Raw genomic sequence first — 20,987 nt, 5'->3', positions numbered from 1 at the left:
TGTGTCAAATTTACAAGATGGAAGCGCCCCTAAGAGCCGTATTTTGGCTTCAAGAATGTTGAGCCCACTGAGAACAACTGTGACGCTTGTCCTGACGAATGTCAGGCTTTGGTTCCATCCTCCAACAAGGCCTCAGCCACCATTCTGGTTCCATAATAATCAAGGGGGGGTCAAAGGTCACATAACCTCCATTCCCCCATTTTACTTGACTCACTTCAATTTACCGAACGTCATAATCGCTCCACGAAGGATGAAATATCAGCCGCACTCCCTGGAGCACCCTGGAGCACCTGGAAAATAATAACGCATTGGTCCAGATGGTGTTTGTGTTTTTAGTTCAGTCTTTAACTCTATCAACAAACAACATCGTCAACAAACTGTGACAGAACACAGAACAGGGGAGTGGTGGCCTAGTGGTTAAGGACGCTGGGCTTGTAATCGGAGGGTTGCCGGTTCAAGCCTCACCGGGGCTGTCACTGTGGGATGTTGAGCAAGTCCCTTAACCCCGAACTGCTCCCCAGGCGCCGCAAAATGGCTGCCGACTGCTCCTCAGGGATGGGTTAAGTGCAGAAGACAAATTCCAATAATGTACTAATGGCCAATTAAAGGCGAAAGCCCGATTTAATCTTAATCTTAATCTAACACACTCCTGCAGAACTGGATGTTGGACTTTCTGACTGGAAGGGATTACAAGTACTCACGTTACCGTAAATGAGTTGCTTTTATGGGTACTCGTACTTTTATGAGTATATTTCTAAATCAGTCATTTGACTTGTACTTAAGTACGTTTTAAAAGAAATAAAGTAATTAATTACATATCTACACCCAACCATTACTGGGTAAATTATATTTTTTGGTTTTAAAATGATCAATGGACCAAAAAATATAATGAACAGACAACAATCAAATGCATCACATCATAGCCGACCAATCAGATTTATTGATGTAACCCATAGCAACACAATTTAACTCTACATTACATCTATCTATTATGGGTCGGACGATATACAAAGTTCATAAGACGATATATGATACTAAGCTCACGATAACGATACAATACTATGTTTTTGGTAAAGGAAAAAAGACCAAAAAAAAAGCAGTTTGTAAAATAATCAAGCTTTTCTTTGACTGAGTCTGACATAAAAGCATAGCTGACTAAAACTAGACTAACTGAAATAGTCCTGATGACTAAATGTTCACTAAAACTTGCCTTTTAGTCCAAAGACTATGACTAAGACTAAATTTGCTGTGCCACTTTACAAATAGAACACAGAAACAGAACACTATCCATGCCATGCCAGTCTAAACTTCAAACCAAATCATGTCATCGCCTTGACATTTAGCTAGATACCGGTCCGTCGGAAACACTTCCGTTGTGGCCATTTTGCCTTTGTGTTGTGACCTTTTTAGCATTTGTGTTTGTTTTTGTAAATGCATTCACCTGACACTTCCCAGCCACCGGGTTTCCGCAACAGAAGTGTTTCCGACGGACTTTTATTACAGACGGACACGTTTCTGGCGGATGTTTTTAACTCACCACAACAGAGAAGAACAAGAAAAAGACATCGAAATATGTATGAAAGTAAGTGAAAGTTGATTAGGATACTCTTATATTTTTCATATCAGGCTATCATATTATAATATCGGTCCGTCGGAAACACTTCCGTTTCAGATACACTTCCGTTGCGGATACACTTCCGTTGTGGCCATTTTGCATTCGTTGTGACCTTTTTGCATTTGTGTTCGTTTCTGTAAATGCATTCACTTGATACTTCCCAGCCACCGTAGAAACAAGGGTGAGGTGTCACTAAAGCAAAAAAAAAAAAAGCCTCAAAGTCACTGACAGGTTTTTTCAGAAAAAGCCTTTTTCCTCAGCTTTTTGTCAGAAACAGGCGTTTTGTGTGAAACTTACCTATATTATTACAGGCTGATTACGGAAAAACAAAAGAAGCTAGAAACAAAAATAAATAAATACAATTCTAATGGAAGTAGAGATTCTATTTTTTCAGAATCTGGTTTCAGATTTTACATTGTCTTAGTACAAATTATTCTGTGGGTCTTCAAAGATCAGTCAAAACGCTCTGAAATGGTTGGCAGTGAGGGGGGTAGCTGTTCTGAAAATGGCTGGCAGCCAATCAGTTCAATGTTCGCAGCTCCCTGCCTGTGTTCTTTTCTTCCTGCTTTTTTCTGCAGTAACAATGTTGTTTTTGGTCTGAATTATGGATTTTAAAACTTCATTTTTTAAAGAATTATTCCTCAGGCTGAAATCCCATCTTAAGTGAATGTGTTGATATCCTGCATCGTAGTACAGGGGCTCTGTGACGGAGAATGTTTGATTAGATGAAGCTAACGTAGAGATATCAGGATATACTGATCCAACTTAGTAAAGGCCCATAAAGGTCTGCTTAACCCTGACAGCATATATACACAAAATTACAAAAGCAGACAAAATGGGGGAATTCATATTTACAAAAAGACTCCAAAACATGACAATAAAAAATAACAGAAACATATACAAAACAACAATGAAAATACATTAACCCTTGTTCCTCAGATTCCTCACAAATATTCTAAATGTTGATATTAACTCTGATAATGTTATGATCAGACAATCACAGTTTTGTGTGATAAAAGTTTAACATTCAGGTTCTCAATTAATCTGCTCTTTTGTTTTGAAAGGCTTAGTGTTGTTTTTATGTGCAACCTATTTATTTTTTAGTATTTTATTTGATTACTATTTGTCTCTCTTCTCTTGGTTTGCTTTTGCTATTTTTGGTATTTAAGTCTCTATGGACTTATTTGATTGTCTTTCTTTATCCTTTGTCCCCTGTACCTTTGTTTTTATTATATTCTTTTTACACTTTATCATTTCTATGTAGTGTATTTCTGTCTTTTCCATAATATCTTCCATCTCTTAATCATAATATCTTCCATCCAGTAATGCTCAGTAATGGTCAGTGATCTTTTCTGTCTAAAGTCTGGAGCGCGTGACTGTGCGTGTGATGGTCCTGTGAGCAGAGGCGCGCGCTCCTTTAGAGGCGTGCCAACGGAGGCGCGCTCCCGTTCCCGTGACCGTGCGTTTGTGAACGAGCAGCGCGAGCAGCATCACGGTCACCGGGACGAGGCTTTGCTCTACCCGGCACCGACACCCAGAGAACCAGCGGAGGCTCGAGGCAGTGGAAGCCGGTGAAGCGAGGCTGTCCGTCGGTGAGGGCAGGTGCAGAGAGTCCTAAGCGGGAGGACCATGGAGGGGATGCAGGCGTACGGAGCCGGGAAAGCCGGAGGAGCCTTCGACCCCGTCACTTTCCTCCAGCAGCCTCAGACCATCCTGCGCATCGTGTCCTGGGTGAGTCCGGAACACCTGAGAGGATAATAGTAAATAACTTTGATTATCGCCATAGCAACGCGCTTTGATTCCCATGTGTTTGAATTGATTGGGGCCCAGTGGAGCCTCCAGAGCAGATGTTATCATACACAAATGTTATCACAGTGGGGGCCACAGTAATGTGATCACCTGATCTGAGGGTCACGTGGTCAACGTTCAATCAGCGTATTAACGCAGGAAACATCAAAGGATTGTGTGTATTTGTGTTGTCATTTTGGCATTTTCCGTTAGTTTGAGTTTAGTTTTGGATTAATTTTGGATCCTGTGTTTTTGTTGTCATTTTATGTGTTCTTTTGAGTCATTTCTTGTATTTTTGCTGTTTTGTTTGTTATGAGTCGTTTTGTGTATTGTTAATTCTACATCCTTCTTGTCTTATTGAGTAATTTTATGTATTTCTTCGTACATTTTGTTCTGCTGTTGTGAGTATTCGTTTGTTTTGTTTTTTTTGTTTTTGTTTTTTTTGTGTGTGTTTTTGGATCATTCAGTGTATTTTTGCTGTTTTGTGTGTTACAAATCCTGTATGTCTGTTGTCATTTTGTATATTTTTCTCTTATTTTGTGTGTTTTTTGTTGCAGTTTTGTGTGTTTTTGGAGTCATTCTGTGTAATTTTTGCTGTTGCTTACTTTGTAAAGTAATTTTGTGTATTTTTGTTGTCAATTTGTGCATTTTTATGTTAGTTTGTGTTTATTTTTGGTTTCATTTTGGATTCTGTGACTTATGAGTCCTTTTGTTGTCATTCTATGTTTTCTTCCACTTTTGTAATAGTTGTTTCATTTTGTGTTTTGGGCTGATTATATTCATTTTTGTTGTCATTTTGTGTGTTTTTTGGAGTCATATCTTGTGTTTTTTGTTTTGTGTGTTATGTGTCATTTTGGTTGTTTTGTGTTTTACATCTCATTGTGTGTGTTTTCTGGGGTCGTTCTGTGTATTTTTTGCTGTTTTGTTTTGTGTCTGACTTTGGATTCATTTCTGTGTGTCATTTTGTGTTTCTGTTTTGTGCTGATTTTATGCATTTTTATCGTCATTTTGTGTGTTTTTGGAATAAATCTGTGTATTTCTGCTGCTGTTATGGGTTGAGTCCTTTTGTGTACTTTTTGTCTATTTATATATTTGTGATTGTGTGGGCTTTTGTTGTCATTTTGTGTGTTTTTGAAGTAATTCTGTGTTATTTGCTGTTGTTTTGTGTGATATGATGGGTCATTTTGTGTGTTTTTTGTTGTCATTTTGGCATTTTTCTGGTATTTTGTGTGTTTTGGGAGTCATTCTGTGTATTTCTGCTACTGTTGTGTGTGTAACAAGTCATTTTGCATACTTTTCTTTTTATTTTGTACATTTTTCTCTTATTTTGTGTGTTTTGGTGTCATCTTTTGAAGTTTTTCTGTGTATTTGTGCAGTTTTGTGTCATTTTGTGTATATCTGTCATGATGTTGTGTGTTTTCAGAGCCCATTGTTTTAGCAGTAAGCCCTTTGGACTGTTTATTTGCTAATCAGCCTGTGGGTGAGAAATTAAGGGATGTAGTTTTTTCAGTAATACTTGGTGAAGTGATGCACAATCTTTGCTCAGTTTGTCAATCATCACTAAAGTCAGAAGAGTAAGTAAAGCCTGAATATATTTGCCCTGGAATTGTTTAGTTGGTGCCCATTAAAGAGTTATTCAGAGATGTCCAGAAAAAAAAGTAGTAGGCTTGGCTTAAGAAAAAAAAACTTGCAGCAAGTTGCCGCTGCTGCAAGCCAATGATGTGCAACACATGGGGGGGTCAGGGGGCATGCTATGGTGGCATTTGGTGCATTTCATTAGTGTAATTGTGGCTTTTCATCTGTCTATTTTATTTTTCTTATCATGATGTATTTTCTCTCCTAGTTTTTGTAAACATGATGCATTTACAAGTTGAAATCTGGTATCTGTGATAATGATGACAAAGAATTGAGCATCATTATCAGTTTACCTCTTTCCAGTTGAAAATGTACCAACTTATAGTATAGCAGTAGTATGGGTGCTTTGTCTCTCAGTAGTCCTCTGTAGAATGCTGTCTGGTTTTGGTAATATATTTAGTTGTATCAATGCACATTAATATTTATATAATATATCTTACATATACCCTTACATTTGTGATTTTTTTGTAACCCAGTACCCTGGACCTGGGACTTTTAATTAATGATGATATTGATCATGAATGTTTAAAAAAATATGTATTCAATTCCATAGAGAATAACTAAAAACCCCTTCAAAATCTACTTTTTTCCAAATTTGGTCTGTGAATTATTCTTACCAACAACTTTTTTCTTTGTTGAATCTTTCTTAAAGATAATGTTTATTTAATTCATTTGAATTCATTAATGTTGTGAATGTTAAGATTTATTATATTATTGGGGAAATTTAGAGAGAATGATGTTTTCCTTCAGTTACAGCCACCAGATATTTGTTTCGACCAGCGGAGGGCGCTGGTAACCCATTGTTCAGTTGGGATGCAGCTATTCTGCATAGTGAAGAAGAGATGCTATTCTAGCAGACAGAGCTAATAGAAAAACAAATATTCACGTAATATTACAGATATTCTTTCAGTGCTAAAGCGGTAAAGAATCATTTATGAACATGTTTAAGACTAGAAGGTGGACACCCCTGGTTATTGCTTTTTTCTACTTTTTAATGGCTTTTGCTTTGGGCAAATAAACAATATTATAAATAAACTATTAAATTACATTACCGGTACATTGCAACTGACCTTTAATTTAACATTTACGAGCTGAATACCTGAACACATCCTTTGCAGTCAAAGAAAGCTAGTATGGTGATATTAGTGGTGGGGAAAAAAAACAAATTTTCTCTACTGTAATATATGTAGGAGTGCTTTTAGCGATGAGTCTGATCACATCAACATGGTTGAATTTCTTTGTTTTTGTTTAAGTTTGTGTACTGAAGTCTGAGTGTCTTCTCAGCATAACTTGAAAAGCGAATTGCAAACATTGGATAGCATCTAGCATGCTATTGTAAGACGCGACAATATTTACTTTGTTTATTTTTAAATAACGCAACATAGTGCAGACATTAAAAAAAAAAAAGTATCAATTACTATTACACAGCGAGCCATTCAGCAACCAGTGGTTCCCAAACTCTTTTGGCTCAAATCCCCCTTTTGTCCTACTACAACGTTTTGCTTAGAAAACTATTTATTTTAAAAGCATCAATAGAGCATTATGATATAATTAAGGAGTTATAACACACATTTTAAAGAATTTCATTTTGTAAATAAGTGGAATGAAACAGTATTTAGTGCAGTGGTTTCCAACCTTTTTTATGATCATGACCCCATTTTGATATCAAGAATTTCTGGTTTTTCTTGAATTAGTTTTTGTTCATGTTTGAGCTCATATATATATATTTATATATGTATTTTAATACAATTTAGTTGAACTAGATTCACAAAGTGAAAGTATAGAAATACAGTTGTTTAACATTGGGTGTTTTAATTAAAAAAAAGGAATAAAAATTCAAAAATCTATTAACATTTTTTATTTTCAGAGATTTCAGGCGTCCCCACATTGGTCTTGATCCCCAAGGTTGAAAAACACTGATTTAGTGACTCCTGAATAGATTTATTATCCCCTGCCACGAAGTGGATGGGGGATATAGGTTTGAGCTCCGTCCGTTCATCCAGATGTTAAAGTGGACAGCTTTTCTCAGAAACTGTTTAAGATACGATAACCAAATTCGGTGTGTGGGGCTTCAGGGTATCAATACCCTGATGGAGTTCGAAACTCACATATGTTCACCAGCAGGTGGCGCTATAACTAAGGTCAATCTCATATCCACTGATTCCCTGAATAGCACTGAAGCAGCTGAGCTAGGCCACGTCCCCTTTTCCGCCTAGAGTTTTGTTGGCGCAAAAACTGCAAAACCTACTTTTTCTAACTTTTCCTTGGGATTTTGTCTAGTCAGCGTGAAACTTGGCACGCTGAGTCTTCAGTTGGACCTGATCTAAAGTTGAGGAAAGAATTTTGTTTGGTCAAAATATGCGCAAATTATGAACGAGTAAAATTTTCGAGCTGGCTATAAAAACGCAAACTGTTGCATATCTCGGTCAAAATAAATGCTAACGGCACCAAATCTGAGATCCTTGGTTGGCATGTGACTGTGGGGGTATGAGCCAAATTTGAATAATGTAGGCCACTAGGGGGAGCTGCAGACATGGGACATTTATATCTCTTAAATGTCAAGACCGATTTTTACTAAATTTGGTGGGTATGACCCTGGGTTGCTCCTGAGGCCATATTTTAAAGTTAATTGTGATTGGTCAAAGTGGGCGTGACTTATTACAACATAAACAACAAAAATTTATTTCAGCTCACTTATTATGTTGAGGGCTGTGAAATTTACAGGGTAGATATAGAAGAGCACACAGACCACCTATACCAAAAGTGTGCCATATAATGGGTGCACAACTTTATATCCACCTGTTCACTGCAAATGGCACGTTGGTTCCCAAACTGGGGTACGTGTAGTCCTAGAGCAGGGGTGTCCAATTCCGGTCCTCGAGGGCCACTATCCAGCATGTTTTAGATGTTTCCCTCTTCCAACACACCTGATTCAAATGATTAGGATCGTTATCAGGCTTCTGCAGAGCTGGATGAGGAGTTGATCATTTGAATCAGGTGTGTTGGAAGAGGGAAACATCTAAAACATGCTGGATAGTGGCCCTCGAGGACCGGAATTGGACACCCCTGTCCTAGAGGTACTTGAACAGCTCTTAGGAGGTACACAAAAACATTTGTCAGTTTATTTTTTAACATTATAGATTTTTTTTACATGCATACAGATTTTTTTTCTCATCCATTAATAATAATTTTTGGCACAATTCTCTAAAATAAACCAAAAGGTGAAGTTCAAATTCTAAAACGAGCAAAACATCAGAAATAAATGAATAGAAAGGCTTAAACTTGAGGTTAATGTTGGACGAGACACAGGAAAGAGTTTAGATAAGCCTGCAGACACAAATAAATAATATATAACATGAGCTAAGGGGTACTTGCGATAAGAAATAAAGGCTAAGGGGTACATGGGGAAACGCTGACCTACGGTGTGATGTCGCCCCCTATGGTGTGTTTCGACCTGTATGGGGCCCTTTTTTAATTGCTACAGTCATAATATTTATTGCACACTTGCAGACAAAAGGGACTTCCAGGCATCCCCATGTTGTTTAAACTCTCTTTTTAATCTAAATAACCCAGAAACACATACATCAGCCAACCTGATTGGCTGAAAAGTTGTGTCCTCTCCTTGTTTTCTAAACCTCATATACAGAGCCCAGAGAAGGTGCAGAGGTCAACACTTTGGATTACAATATGCTCAAAGGTTAGGATTGATTTTTGACCAAATGGAGCAAAAAAAAACGTACATACTGCAGCTGTAAGAACTTTTTTTTAATTTCGAAATGTTAAATTATTTTTAAAAATGCACTTTGTTTACAAGAATGCCACAAATGAGAAAATCCAATATTAATGTACCTTGTTTGCCCACTCTGGAATTGAGTGTCATGAACACGAACTAATATTGTCCTGGAAACAGGAACAAAAAATAATTATGTTGCATCTGTTTTTTCAGAATTCAAAGCTTATAGTTCTAGATAATTCATTCTATCTTAGAAAGCAGTTATTTTAATTTACTAAGTGTCATTTAATTAATGAGTTTTTTTGGGGGGAAAAGCAACTAAATAAATAATTTTGATGACAATAGTAATCTGGAGAGTATTGGTGGCTCCATACTGCATAAAAGCAAATCACAGCCAGAGGATGTTCTACTCTGTGTGTGTGCGCGCGCGCTGCAGAGCTCTGGCCTGGACTGAGGATACCTGATTGTTGCTGTCGCCATGGCAGCAGCTGCTTATGAGATGAGAAGAGAAAGAGAGGAGATGGTAGACGTCAAAGTACAATTGAAGGAGAGGCAGTGGTGCAGTGAGGAGGCTAATAATCACAGGTTAAAAAAAGCACAGTCAGCGGCTTTCACATCATTTTCCTTCTTTTTGTCGTCATTCAAAACATAATCAGGGAGAGATTCTGAAAAAAACATAAATGAAAAAAGATGAGTAGTTTATTATAAAGACATGTCGGATTATGTTGCTTTTACAACCACTTCACTCAAGTGCCTGTTTTCAATCTTTTGGGCCTGTACTACGAAGCTGGATTTCCTCTTATCACGCTAGCTTCCAGGATTTAATCAGTGTGTGCTGTGCTTACTATGAAGCTGGCTGACTTCTCACAAGGCTAAATCACCATGGTAACTTAGGCTGAATGACTAACCTTGAGTAATTTTTTTTTGTTATGAGTCAATTTGTGTGATGTTGTCGTTCTGTGTTTGTGTGGAATAATTTTGTGTATTTTTGTTGAATAATTTTGTGTGTTTTTGTTGAATAATTTTGTGTATTTATGTTGAATAATTTTGTGTATTTTTGTTGAATAATTATTTCTGTTTCTGTTGAATAATTTTGTTGTGTTTTTGTTGAATAATTTTGTGTATTTTTAAAAAATAATTTTGTGTATTTTTTTTGTTGTTTTGTATGTTTTTGGGGCCGCCAGTTGCTCATATGTGTTTCACATTATTCTTATAGTTGATCTCTGAAACCACGTGATAATAAAGCTCCTACCTTGTGGCCCCACACACACATACGGTGAGTGTTTCCTGTTTAACACGGAGCTGACAGAATGTGCACCATGAGAGTTTGTGTGTTTGTGCTGCTTACATCACATCGTGAGTCACCAAGGACACAATCTTTGACCTCTGAAATGCTGGTCACGAGCACAGTGATGATTAAAACTTGGACCTACATTCCAAACTTTGTTAAACGTTAATATTAGGGAAAAGCTTAGTTATGAACACAGCCTGCTTAAAATAAAGACTTTAAATGAAAGAGGATCTCTCTAACTTTACCCTTGGACGTCTAAAAGCATCATTTATCAAAGTATTTATAGGAAGTCGACCCTGATCCAAGACAAAGTTTAAAACTGTTGAAATCAAAGCTGCTTAAACCTTTTGTTCACTTTTAGTTTTCTCCTTCTACTTTGTGTTGCTTTTGTGTTAAGACGTGAACTTTGATCTGTATTTTTACAAAGACGCTGCTTTGGCTGTAACAACCTTTGAAAGTAAATCCATTGCCTAATTTCCAAGTCATAAATCTATTGAATTAGAGTAGAGGTGTAATGTTAGTGTGTGACGCAACACGGTGACAGAATGAAAGAAGAGTAGGACAGGACACACAACTTAGAAAGCAGACGATGACAGTCTGTAGTGAATCAAACTGTGACTTTACGTTGGACATAGTATGAAAGTATTTGAATCACTGTGACCAACGTGGACAGAAGTCTGCATCTGTCAGTTTTAATTAATCACACAGCAGCAGCTGCTGCTGCATGACGCACGAGTCCGTGTGGCTTCAAATGTAACGAAGTCCATATTTCTAGTGCAATATAATGTTTCACCTTATCGGGGCACTGCACTTGTTGCAGGGTTAGAAGCGCGTAGGAGGAAAAAGACTTACGCACACCGGAGAATGCGCGTAAAGCCAGATTTGAATGGGAACACCCATGATGAAGGCGTGCAGCAACTGACTTAAGAAAAGGGGTTTCATAGCACGCAGCCAAAAATAGCGCAGCTGCTTTTTGGACTTGAGCACATGGGAGAATAGAGCCCATATAGAATACAGCAGATATTATGTTGAAGGTAAAACATTTATGTAACCAATTAGTTCATAATAAATGGGTCAATTTTTCTCATACAGTACCTACTGTTGCTGACTATTGTTCTCTGTTTGAGTACTTGACTCACTTGATCAAGACTTTTCTAACATTTCACAGTAAATAAGTAATGAAAGTACAGTATGTATGATTCGTAGGGATGTAACGATTAATCGTGAGGCAGTTAAAAATCGATTCATAGGTATCACGATTCACATCGATACTGTGAAAATTGAATCGCAGTACTTTTTTTTAACCAGTAGAGGGTATCCAGAAGTGTCGGCGGCGGGCGGAATCTGCTCATACTTTCTTTCTGGCCGCCTTCTACTTTTAAATATATTCATAAATGATTCATTACCCCTTTAGCACCGAAAAATATCTGTAATATTACTTGAATATCTGTAAAAGTCACGTTTTTCTATTAGCTCTGTCTGCTAGCATAGCATCTCTTCTTCACTGCAAGATATCTGCATGCCAACCGACCACTGGGTTACCGGCGCCCTCTGCTGGTCCAAACAAATATCTGACCTAAATACAGTGAAATGACTTATTGGTTTTTTTTGAAAGTCCAATTGTTAAGGCACAAAATACATTTTCAGTTGCACTTTTAAAAAGAACTATTATGCAGTTTTGCATTGTTTAATATAGAATCATAATTTAAATTAATATCCTTTTCTTCATTTGTATTATTCCTTTATTTATTTCATTCAAGCTTTATTTTTAGTTAAATATCATTGTTTTGAATGGTTTATCAAGGGGTTCTTTTGACAATGAAAAATAAAAGGAGAACAAAAAATAAAAGAATGTTTTTCAGTCATTTTTCTACAGTCTCATTTTGTAAAATAAATCATGAGAGAATCGTATTGTGAACCCAGTATCTTGAATCGAATCGTATCGGGAGTTGAGTGAATCGTTACATCCCTAATGATTTGTGCAGATATTCGTATTGGATAAATATCGGCATCGGCCGATACGCAACGCTGCAATATCGGTATCATATCAGAAGTGAAAAAGTTGTATCGGGACATCCTTGCTAATAATGTGGCCCTTGGATCAGACAATTACACTTTTTGGCCCCCGCTGTGATAAGTGTCCCATGTTTATCCTGGGTCTGTTTGGCTGGTGAGTTTATCTACTCTAACTCATATTTCTATAAATACCTTAAACACACACACACTTGAAGCCGTCACCGTTGTTAATGTGCAATTAGCTTCGGACCCTCGGACGGTCACAAGATGTGAATCCCACGTGGTCTCGTTCACGGGGCCTTTCATCACCTTCAGGGCCTGGTGATTCGTCTATGAATGTGTGTCGCTGGATAACCTCTAACACACACACACAAAAAGAAGTCAACAGAATCACAAGGGGAGCCGTGGGGGAGGGTCTGAGGGAGACTCATTCATGGAGCCACATCACATGCTCTAATTTTCATGGATTCTCAGCGTGGAAAGAATGTGGAGATGTTCCAAGTTCATCACAATGTTTAGCTTCTGTGTTTGTTATTCTTAACATTAAGATGCCCTCACAGTCTAATATAAAGTACAGTCGATAGGTGTGTATCCTGTCATTTTCCAGCTCCAACCGTCATAAACTCCAGAGTTTCTACTGGCAGCTGAAGCCAAAGCTCCATAATTTAATCACGGCTTCTTTTCTATTAGGAGCTAATGTGATTGTAACCATGAAGAAGCTGTGCAGATGAACTTGGTCAGACCAAAACCAAAGCCTGCATCTAAACAATTGTCAAATTTCAATGGCAATGTTTACTTGGGAGCTTTAATTCCTCTTTAAAGTGGAATAAAAGTTAATTTCTCTTTAACCTGACCTTAAACACTTAATTCCTAATGCTAATTTATATACGAATTAAACTTAATTCTGAATTTAATAATTCCTCTTTAACAACACTTAATTGCGCTTTAAGTTAATTCCGGTTGTTCTGCACACGTGCGACTTGAGACACTATTTAATAAGAGCCTTAAAAGACATGGATATAATGAAAAAAGGGGACGGACGGAGGGATAAACATGTTATGTTATTGTTAGGTTATTGTTTTTCTGGACTTTATTTACTGGTGATTAAGTCATACATTATCTCCTTTCCGCTCCATGGACCAAAGTGTGTTATTGTCCAGCTGTTGCTTCAAAACTACAATCAAAATAAAGGTCAAAACAGTTCTCGTGTGTGGTGTTCTGTGTTACAGCCGACAATAAAAGGTTTGTTGTGTGTTTTTCCCGATAGACGTCTCGATACGTCATGTTCGCCCTCTGTCCAATCAGAGCCTTCCCAACCCCCAAACCTAAAGTGTAATTAACTAAAGCCGATTGATTGATTGATTGATTTCATTCAGAATAATTAATTTTGAATTAAAAAACATCACTGTGGCTGACTGCGCTTCCATTGTCACATATCAGTTATTAATATTCGCTATCAGTTGTTTACATATGTGACGCTGGTAAAATGGCAATGAATGATTGAACCGCTGTTATATATAGTTTGAAGTATGTAGAAAGCTTGTCACTTGTGGGCGTGGCCACTTATTTAAGGAAACTCAATTTAAGTGCGGGTGAATGATTGCGAGACCCATGCAGCATTACCAAAACGCTTCTGTATGCATAATTTATACACACAATACAAATGTTTTATGTAAAATTATGTCTAATCAGAAGTCTGTACGTTGTAATAGAGCCTTACCTCTCTATTTTTTTCTTCTCTCTTCTTTTGTCTTGAAAGTCTGGGCTATCAAAGTCCATAGATGTTTTTCCTAGAAAGAATACAATTCTGCCATTTAGTAATATAATACAAGTAAGCCCATTATCCCTAAAATTGACAATGAAATTGACAATATTTACATACAGGTAATATTTTAAGCTTAATCTTGTCATTAATTAAGGGGATTGGTGCATATGTAGGCCTACATTTGGGTCTACAATTTTGCAGGCCAACGTTAGCTATAACTGCAACGTTAACTACTTCTTAAATACTGGAATTAACGTTAGTTTTGTGGGGTGCAGAGTCATGTAGGACCTGCACCACAATGTAAGGCATTGTTTTTGGCCTGTAACAAGTAACGTTAGCAACAGTGACGTGCCGTCAGGGTAGGCAAGGTAGGCAGTGCCTACTCAAGGGTGAATTGATATTTTGATTTTTGTTTCAATTTTAATATTATTAAAAATTATTTATTTTTCCAATAGCCTACAGTACCTATAAGTTTGAAAGTGTCCGCATTTTGTGCTTTTCATAGCCCAACTTACTGAACAGCGCTATTTCCTGGAACAGCTGCACAGTCTCATTCTGCTATAAGGCAGAGGGAGGCCACGCCCCCTCCCAAAGGCACGTTGCTCCAGCGTAGAGAGCTGCCTTTGGACTTAACTGCGTTACGTCCAAAGTTCACAGTACATTAGTGAATAGATGCCATGTGACCGCTGCTGCTACGTTCTCTAGCTAGTGGGCGGGATAACGCTACAGTCAGGATGACAGCGTTAGAGATGATAGAGAAACTTTTTTTTGAGGAAAAACGACAGCTTTTAAAAGATGGGAGACCAACACCTGAGTTACCAGAGCTTCAGCAAAGGTAAGGTCAGAACATTGTTGGTACTTTCTACAGTGAATGGAACAAATGGCTTTGTGGATGTGCATCACTGAGGCTGTTCTGAGTTGTTGTTGTTTTTTTCTCTGTGTTTCTGTGTTTCCAACACATGTGCTGCCGTGTCATGAGATATATCTTGTTGGAAGAGTATGGAGGCTATATTGAATAATTGTTTATGTTTCTTTAATGGTGTTTTACGATGTTGATTTTATTAGATGGCTAAATGCTTGTTCATGTGGATCTTGTTGGGTTTTTTTCTTTCTTATTATTAATTTTATATTTTGATAAGCGCATTGAGATGACTTTGTTGTAAATTGCTTTATACAAATAAAATTGATTTGAATTGAATTAACACTTGCCAGCAGAAACATATGAAATTGTCATTGATGGTCTCGATTTGCAACGTGCCTACCCAACCCTAGTGCTCACGGCACGTCACTGGTTAGCAATGTAACGCTAACAGGAATATCCCAATATTAATGTAGCGCTCTGTACAGATTGGCTCACGATAACGTTAAGGAAATACAAAATTATTTTATATCATGTCAAACACTGTTTCTTTGTAAATAGAAACATTCTTACCACATATAAAATGAGCACCACAAATGCATGCATTCTTGATCTCAACTAGGGATTGACCGATATTAGCCTTAGCCAATGACCGATACGGACTGCCAGTTTTCTTTAAGCCGATATTTGGAGCCGATACTACTTTTGCTCCCTCAATTTACATCATAAAAAATACACAAAAATTATAACAAATGGTACAAGTCTCAATTAGAAAAAAAGGAACATTTATTGAAATTAGCAAAGGTGAGGTAGAACAACACCAAGTAAAAAATATTTAACAAATAATAAAAACAGAATGTAGAACAAGAACAAGTAAAAAAAAAAAATAGAGTGAGACAGCTCATGAAATATTATGAAAGAGAACTTTTCGTCCTTATCCTGAAAAAAGCTTTGACAAAAGTTGACTGAAGATATATTTATTAACAGGATTATTGAGTATAAAGATATATACTGTAATTATAGTATTAAACACAAAAAGAAACCATGAATAATAGTCCATTCCAACACAATCCCAGAATATAAATTAGCAGAGGAAAATAACGTGATGTCAGATGCGAATGAAGCAACAAACTGTTGAAGTTTCTGTTTTAAATTGCATCAACAAGAATAAACTGCTTCTCAAAGTTTTAAAAACTCTCCTTCTCAGCGAAGCGCTGAGTGAGAAGCAGAAAGAGAGGAAAACACACACACACACACACGCCAAACCTCCAGCCAGCTGCTTGTTTACTACGACACTTGGACCCACAGAACAACCGCTAAATTAAACAGTTAAAAGATGCTTTGAAAATTTAAAACTTGCCGTTGGGATTGAAGAGCTTCCTTCACACTCTGCTAGTGGAGGGAGGGGCTCTGCACTCTGTCTGCAGCAACACGGAGCCCTGCAGCAGCCGCTCTGTTAATAAAGTGGATCGGCAAATGCAGCAGCGCGCATCAGCTGATGCAGATACACGTAAAACATGCAAAAATTGGCCGGCCGATGAATCGGTCGATCACTAATTACTAAGTATTGCCTATTCTTCTGAAAAGGGTGCCCACCAGCTGGTATGTTGTAAAGTGTAAGTCCTGGATTGTTGGTACTCCTATTTGTGCGATGAACAACCTAACATGATGGCATTGTGTTGTTTTTATACACAAACAAAAGTGTTTCCATTGTGTGCTGATGCTAGTACAATGCAGTTCTCTGGTTGTTTTGCACCGAGCCTGCGTGCGCATGCACCTAATTTAGTATGCATACGTCACAGGAAATGGGTCTATGTGTTTAAGACGACAGAGAAATGTGTCTGATGGAAAAGGAATAGGGAAGGGTAGTGATTCCCAGGAGAACAGGACAAAGTGTGCATCATATTCAGAGAAAATATTTTGTGTAAGAAGGCTGCAGCACTTCATTACACGGTTCAGAACCGGTTCCCAGAAGTCCTTAGAGCAGAGCTACTGAGCGACCTGCTACACCCCAATACAGTACATAAGTTAAATGTTATTTGTTGAATTGGTGAAGGTGATGATGAATGTAGTTACAGTTACTCATGCTTGGTAAAGGTCCTCCACTAATAAAATACTCTCAGACTCTGTAAAGACACGAAATAATATTTTATTCAAAACACTGATTCGGAGGCAAGCTTCGGTTTTAAAACTCCTGCGCTCGGCCCACCGAGCTGTTGGCCAATGAGCGTCATGCGAGTCGTGTGTACCACATGGCTAATTTGCATCGTTTTCCAGCAAAATAGAGCATCAAAGGAGAAGCTGGGACAAAACAAGGGTGTTGATTACATCCTCTTCTCTATTCACCGAGCTGTTCCTTGTGCCAAGAACAAATATATATATATATATATATATATATGGGGGCGTTGTCATCATCATAGGCTGTTTCCCACTCCTTGCACACATATCTACCATACACAAACAGATGTAATTTCTACTCTGCAGCGGACTAATATATGAGCTGTTAGCGCATAGCCCACAGCGCTTGTGCTCCGTACGGACCTGCTTGGAACAGGTCACAGGAGTGGTTTAAACCGGTTCATTTTGACCGGAAAAACACTCATCAGGTTTGTAGGGCCCTATATATTTCACGTTAAGGAATCATTTAATCGACCAATACAAATTGAATCCACTGAAAGTGACATACTGTAATGTGAATGAAATGCGATCATCATGAAGGGGCTGTTCATTCACCCCTCCCGCTCCAGAGCTAAACACACCTGTTTCTGGTGGGAGGGGCTGAGCAGCCTCTGTCGGCATTACCTGCTCAGTGTTTAATATGAACAACATCTCATCAGAGCTACAGAAGATCTGTGGGAACAAGTTGCGTGTTGTTGTGGACGAGACCATCGATGCTGTGGATTGTAGAATCTGAAACATCATAGGTTTATGATAACTTGATAACTTCTAATATTCTGGCCCCTCGTAGTGAATTGTAGACCCCCGACCAGGGGAAGAGGGTTAGGAGACCCCACTATAAGAGCTGGACCCTCTGAATTTAAAAAAACTGCTGAAGACTACACTTTACAGAAAAGCTTTTAGTCAACTGGATTTTAATTTTTATTTATCCTTTAATGTTGCTGTTCTTATGATGTTTATGCACTCTTGTTTTATTATTCTATTGTGTTGCACTTGTACTTTTATCACAACTCTGTACAGTACTTTGTGATTTTATCTGCAAAAAGCGCTTTATAAATAAAACTAACTTACTTACTTAATTCCATGGGGTGAAACAATGCAGATGCTAAGTTAGTTATGCTACTGTTAAGTTAATTCAAGTACAGCATTTCTGCAAAATAAAAAAAACAGAATACATGTAACCTGTTGTTGTGATTTGCTGTTATTTAAAAAAAAAAAAATTGCTACGTCTTCTTTTTAAATGATATAAAATAAATGACCTGTTATTTCATCCACTGCTTGTTGCAGAAAAACTTAATATTGACACTAAAACATTGAAACATTTAGCAAATATATCTCAAGTCATTGTCAATCTTTACTTCATACAAAACTACAGTACACCAGTTAAGTCAACTATTCATCAGCATGCATGGCTATACTGTACACTCTCCCCACCCCCGCTCAGAAAAAAAAGGTGTGACCAACTGAGAAAGTTAGTGTAGAGCACTGAAGTTGATGGGAACTATTAAAAGGACCATAAAACCAGTAGCTCAGCCGCAGTGGTGTTAAGTAATAAAGTGAATAACTGTACAAATGTTCTACTTTAACATCATATATATTTTTATTGTTTTTCACAAACCGCAACTTGAGTGGTGTGAATACATGTTTTTTTTTGCTTGAAGAAAATAGTGTATTTTGCCTCATTGTACTCTTCAGAGCATTTAATATTTCTTCATTTATTTGTTAAAATCTAACTTCTGTCCGTTTCATGGCGGTGGTGGACACAGAAGCGTGCGTCTGTATTTGCGCCCCATCTCTGCTGTACACTGGGAGTCTAACTTTGCGCCGTAGGCTGAAGCTATCCACAGCTTCAGGGTTGACTCCCCTGCTTCACAGCAGTCTTGAGTATGACATGGGTTTCATTCAGCAGCTGCTATGTTTATTTTGCCAATCACTAAAAACAGCGTACAGCCTATAATCGATCTGCTCCCGTCACACGCTTCCTCACTCCACACATGGTCGAGCGACCAGGGCGTTCATTCGCAGTTAAAAGGGCCACACACAGACACACACACACACACACACACACTGACAACAAATGTTATGTTCATGTCCTGCATGGAAATTATTCAACTCTTCCACTCCCTCACAGTCACAAGGCTGTGTTTAGGTCCTGAAACATGGTACCGTTTGATTTTCCATGAGACTGTATCAGGTACCAAAGGAATTCAGTCTTTACCTAAAAAAAATAACCTGAATTCATACGATCGCATCGCTGATTGTTTTTTTAAACTCACTTGATCGGTGATCAGCCCAAAAATCCTGATTGTGTAAAGCCTAAATATCATGTCACGATTACTAAGTTTAAGATTACATTTCATTGGTTCATAGGACCTTTAGGCAAGGTAGAAGCAAAGGTTGATAGTTGGCAGGATTAGTGTTTTGAAACAGTCTCAGATCATAGTGTAAATATTGAACTCTGTGTCGGTTTAGAATTATTTTGATTGAAATATTTTGAGATAATTTTCTGCCACTGACTGTGAAATGATTAAAATGAACATGTGCTATTGTGTTTGTGCAAAGTCAGGGTTTCAAAAAGTTTTAACAAGTGAGATGGTATGAGTTTTTAGCTATCGCAGGACTGTTCTACTTCATAGTTTTTAATGATTTCTTCTTCATTCTTCTTCTTCTTACTTCACCAAACAAGTTGGACAGTCATTGTTTTGACTCCATTTTTGTTCTAGTTTGTTCCCAGTATTCCCTGTAATATCACATCACTCTGCCAGACTTTCAGACTCTGCTGGATTCAGATCTTTCCGTGTAAACCCCAAAATAAACATCCGCCATTGATTAACTGCAACTTTCTGTGTAAACAGCAGAAATGTGTTGGGAATTCACTTTGTCAGAGTTTTTGGGGCAAACACAAGAATAACGTAAACCTTTTAAGTTGCTACATTTGTTTGAGAGCAAATGAACTTTGATTTATTGATTGTCTTTATCTGATTAAAAACTGATAGTGTCCTGCACTCTGAAGGAGTATTTGTCTGAACACTGAGAAAGTTTTGGTCCATTATCTTTGATTATCAACCACTCGTGGTTCAGGCTGCGTTTCACTGTCTTTTCTCTACAATGTTGCTTTGTGTTCATGTATTTTTCCCACATCAGTTCTTTTGTTTGCAATCAGAACCTTTTCAATTCTTAGTTCGTATTTTGGATTTTGTTTGTTGACCTGTCCTTTTTTGACATGTTTGGCTCTTGGTTGAAATCCATTTGGGTTATTTTTTTATTTTTTTATTTTGTTAATGGACTTGCCTTCCCCCTTACTCCTGTTATTCTTTTATTTCCTGTGTTTTTGTTGTTGTTTTGTGTGCTTTGGAGTAATTCTTTGTAGTTTTTGTTGTCTTTTTGTGTGTCATGAGTCATTTTGTGTATATTTGTAGTCGTCTTGTGTGTTCTTTGAGTCTTTTTGTGTATTTTACAGAAATTTTGCACGTCTTTTAGAGTAATTTTGTGCATTTCTTTTGCGGGCCATTGAAATTTGACTGAGGGCCACGTGTTGCCCCCTGGGCCCCCTGGGCCACCACTTTCACATGTCTGATTTACAATAAGCAACTCCACTATTGTAGTTGTTCTAAGGAATTCATTTGTGCGTGCCTTTGCGTGTCTATCTGTGTTTGTTAAGCCTCGTAGCTGATTGGCCACCTCTAACTGTGCCATGCTGTTTGCTAGCTTAGCTTAGCATGGTTTTAGAACCCTGTAAACCTTTTGTTGATAAAGTCAAATAAATGTGGTGCTGACAAAGGGTGGAACCTATACAGGATTCTGCATTTTCCATGATGCATTCTGGACTTAGTTTAACTTTAGAACCCAAGGCATTTGGCCGAGTCATTAACGTACCATAGCCAGTAGGGCTGTGCATTGCCATGAATCTGACGATACGATACAATTCATTCTTTGCATGTCATGATACCATATCCTGGTACGAAACAATACGATGTACAATGTGATATATCGCAATATCAATAATGTCAAATTCCACCTTTACAAGTACAAAAAGGTATGAAATACAGTTTATAATTTTTTTTTTTAAACTTGCGAGAACAAGTAAATGGTAACTAACTGTAATTC

General features: G+C 37.7%; 1 protein-coding gene across 2 annotated transcripts in view; it reads left to right on the top strand.

Annotated features, from left to right (window-relative positions):
• The first annotated feature begins 3,244 nt into the window (after positions 1-3,244).
• Positions 3,245-20,987, top strand: part of syngr1b (synaptogyrin 1b) — a 28,830-nt gene continuing 11,087 nt past the window's right edge. For both annotated transcript variants that reach the window (XM_028460323.1, XM_028460330.1), the window contains exon 1: positions 3,245-3,346. In XM_028460323.1, coding sequence (XP_028316124.1) covers positions 3,245-3,346 — 102 coding nt within the window. The remainder of the gene's footprint in view (positions 3,347-20,987) is intronic.

The sequence above is a fragment of the Gouania willdenowi genome, chromosome 1, assembly GCF_900634775.1.
Source record: "Gouania willdenowi chromosome 1, fGouWil2.1, whole genome shotgun sequence".
Classification (NCBI taxonomy): domain Eukaryota; kingdom Metazoa; phylum Chordata; class Actinopteri; order Blenniiformes; family Gobiesocidae; genus Gouania; species Gouania willdenowi.
Note: the sequence above shows the minus strand (reverse complement) of the source record. Positions and strands in the feature narration are given on the sequence as shown.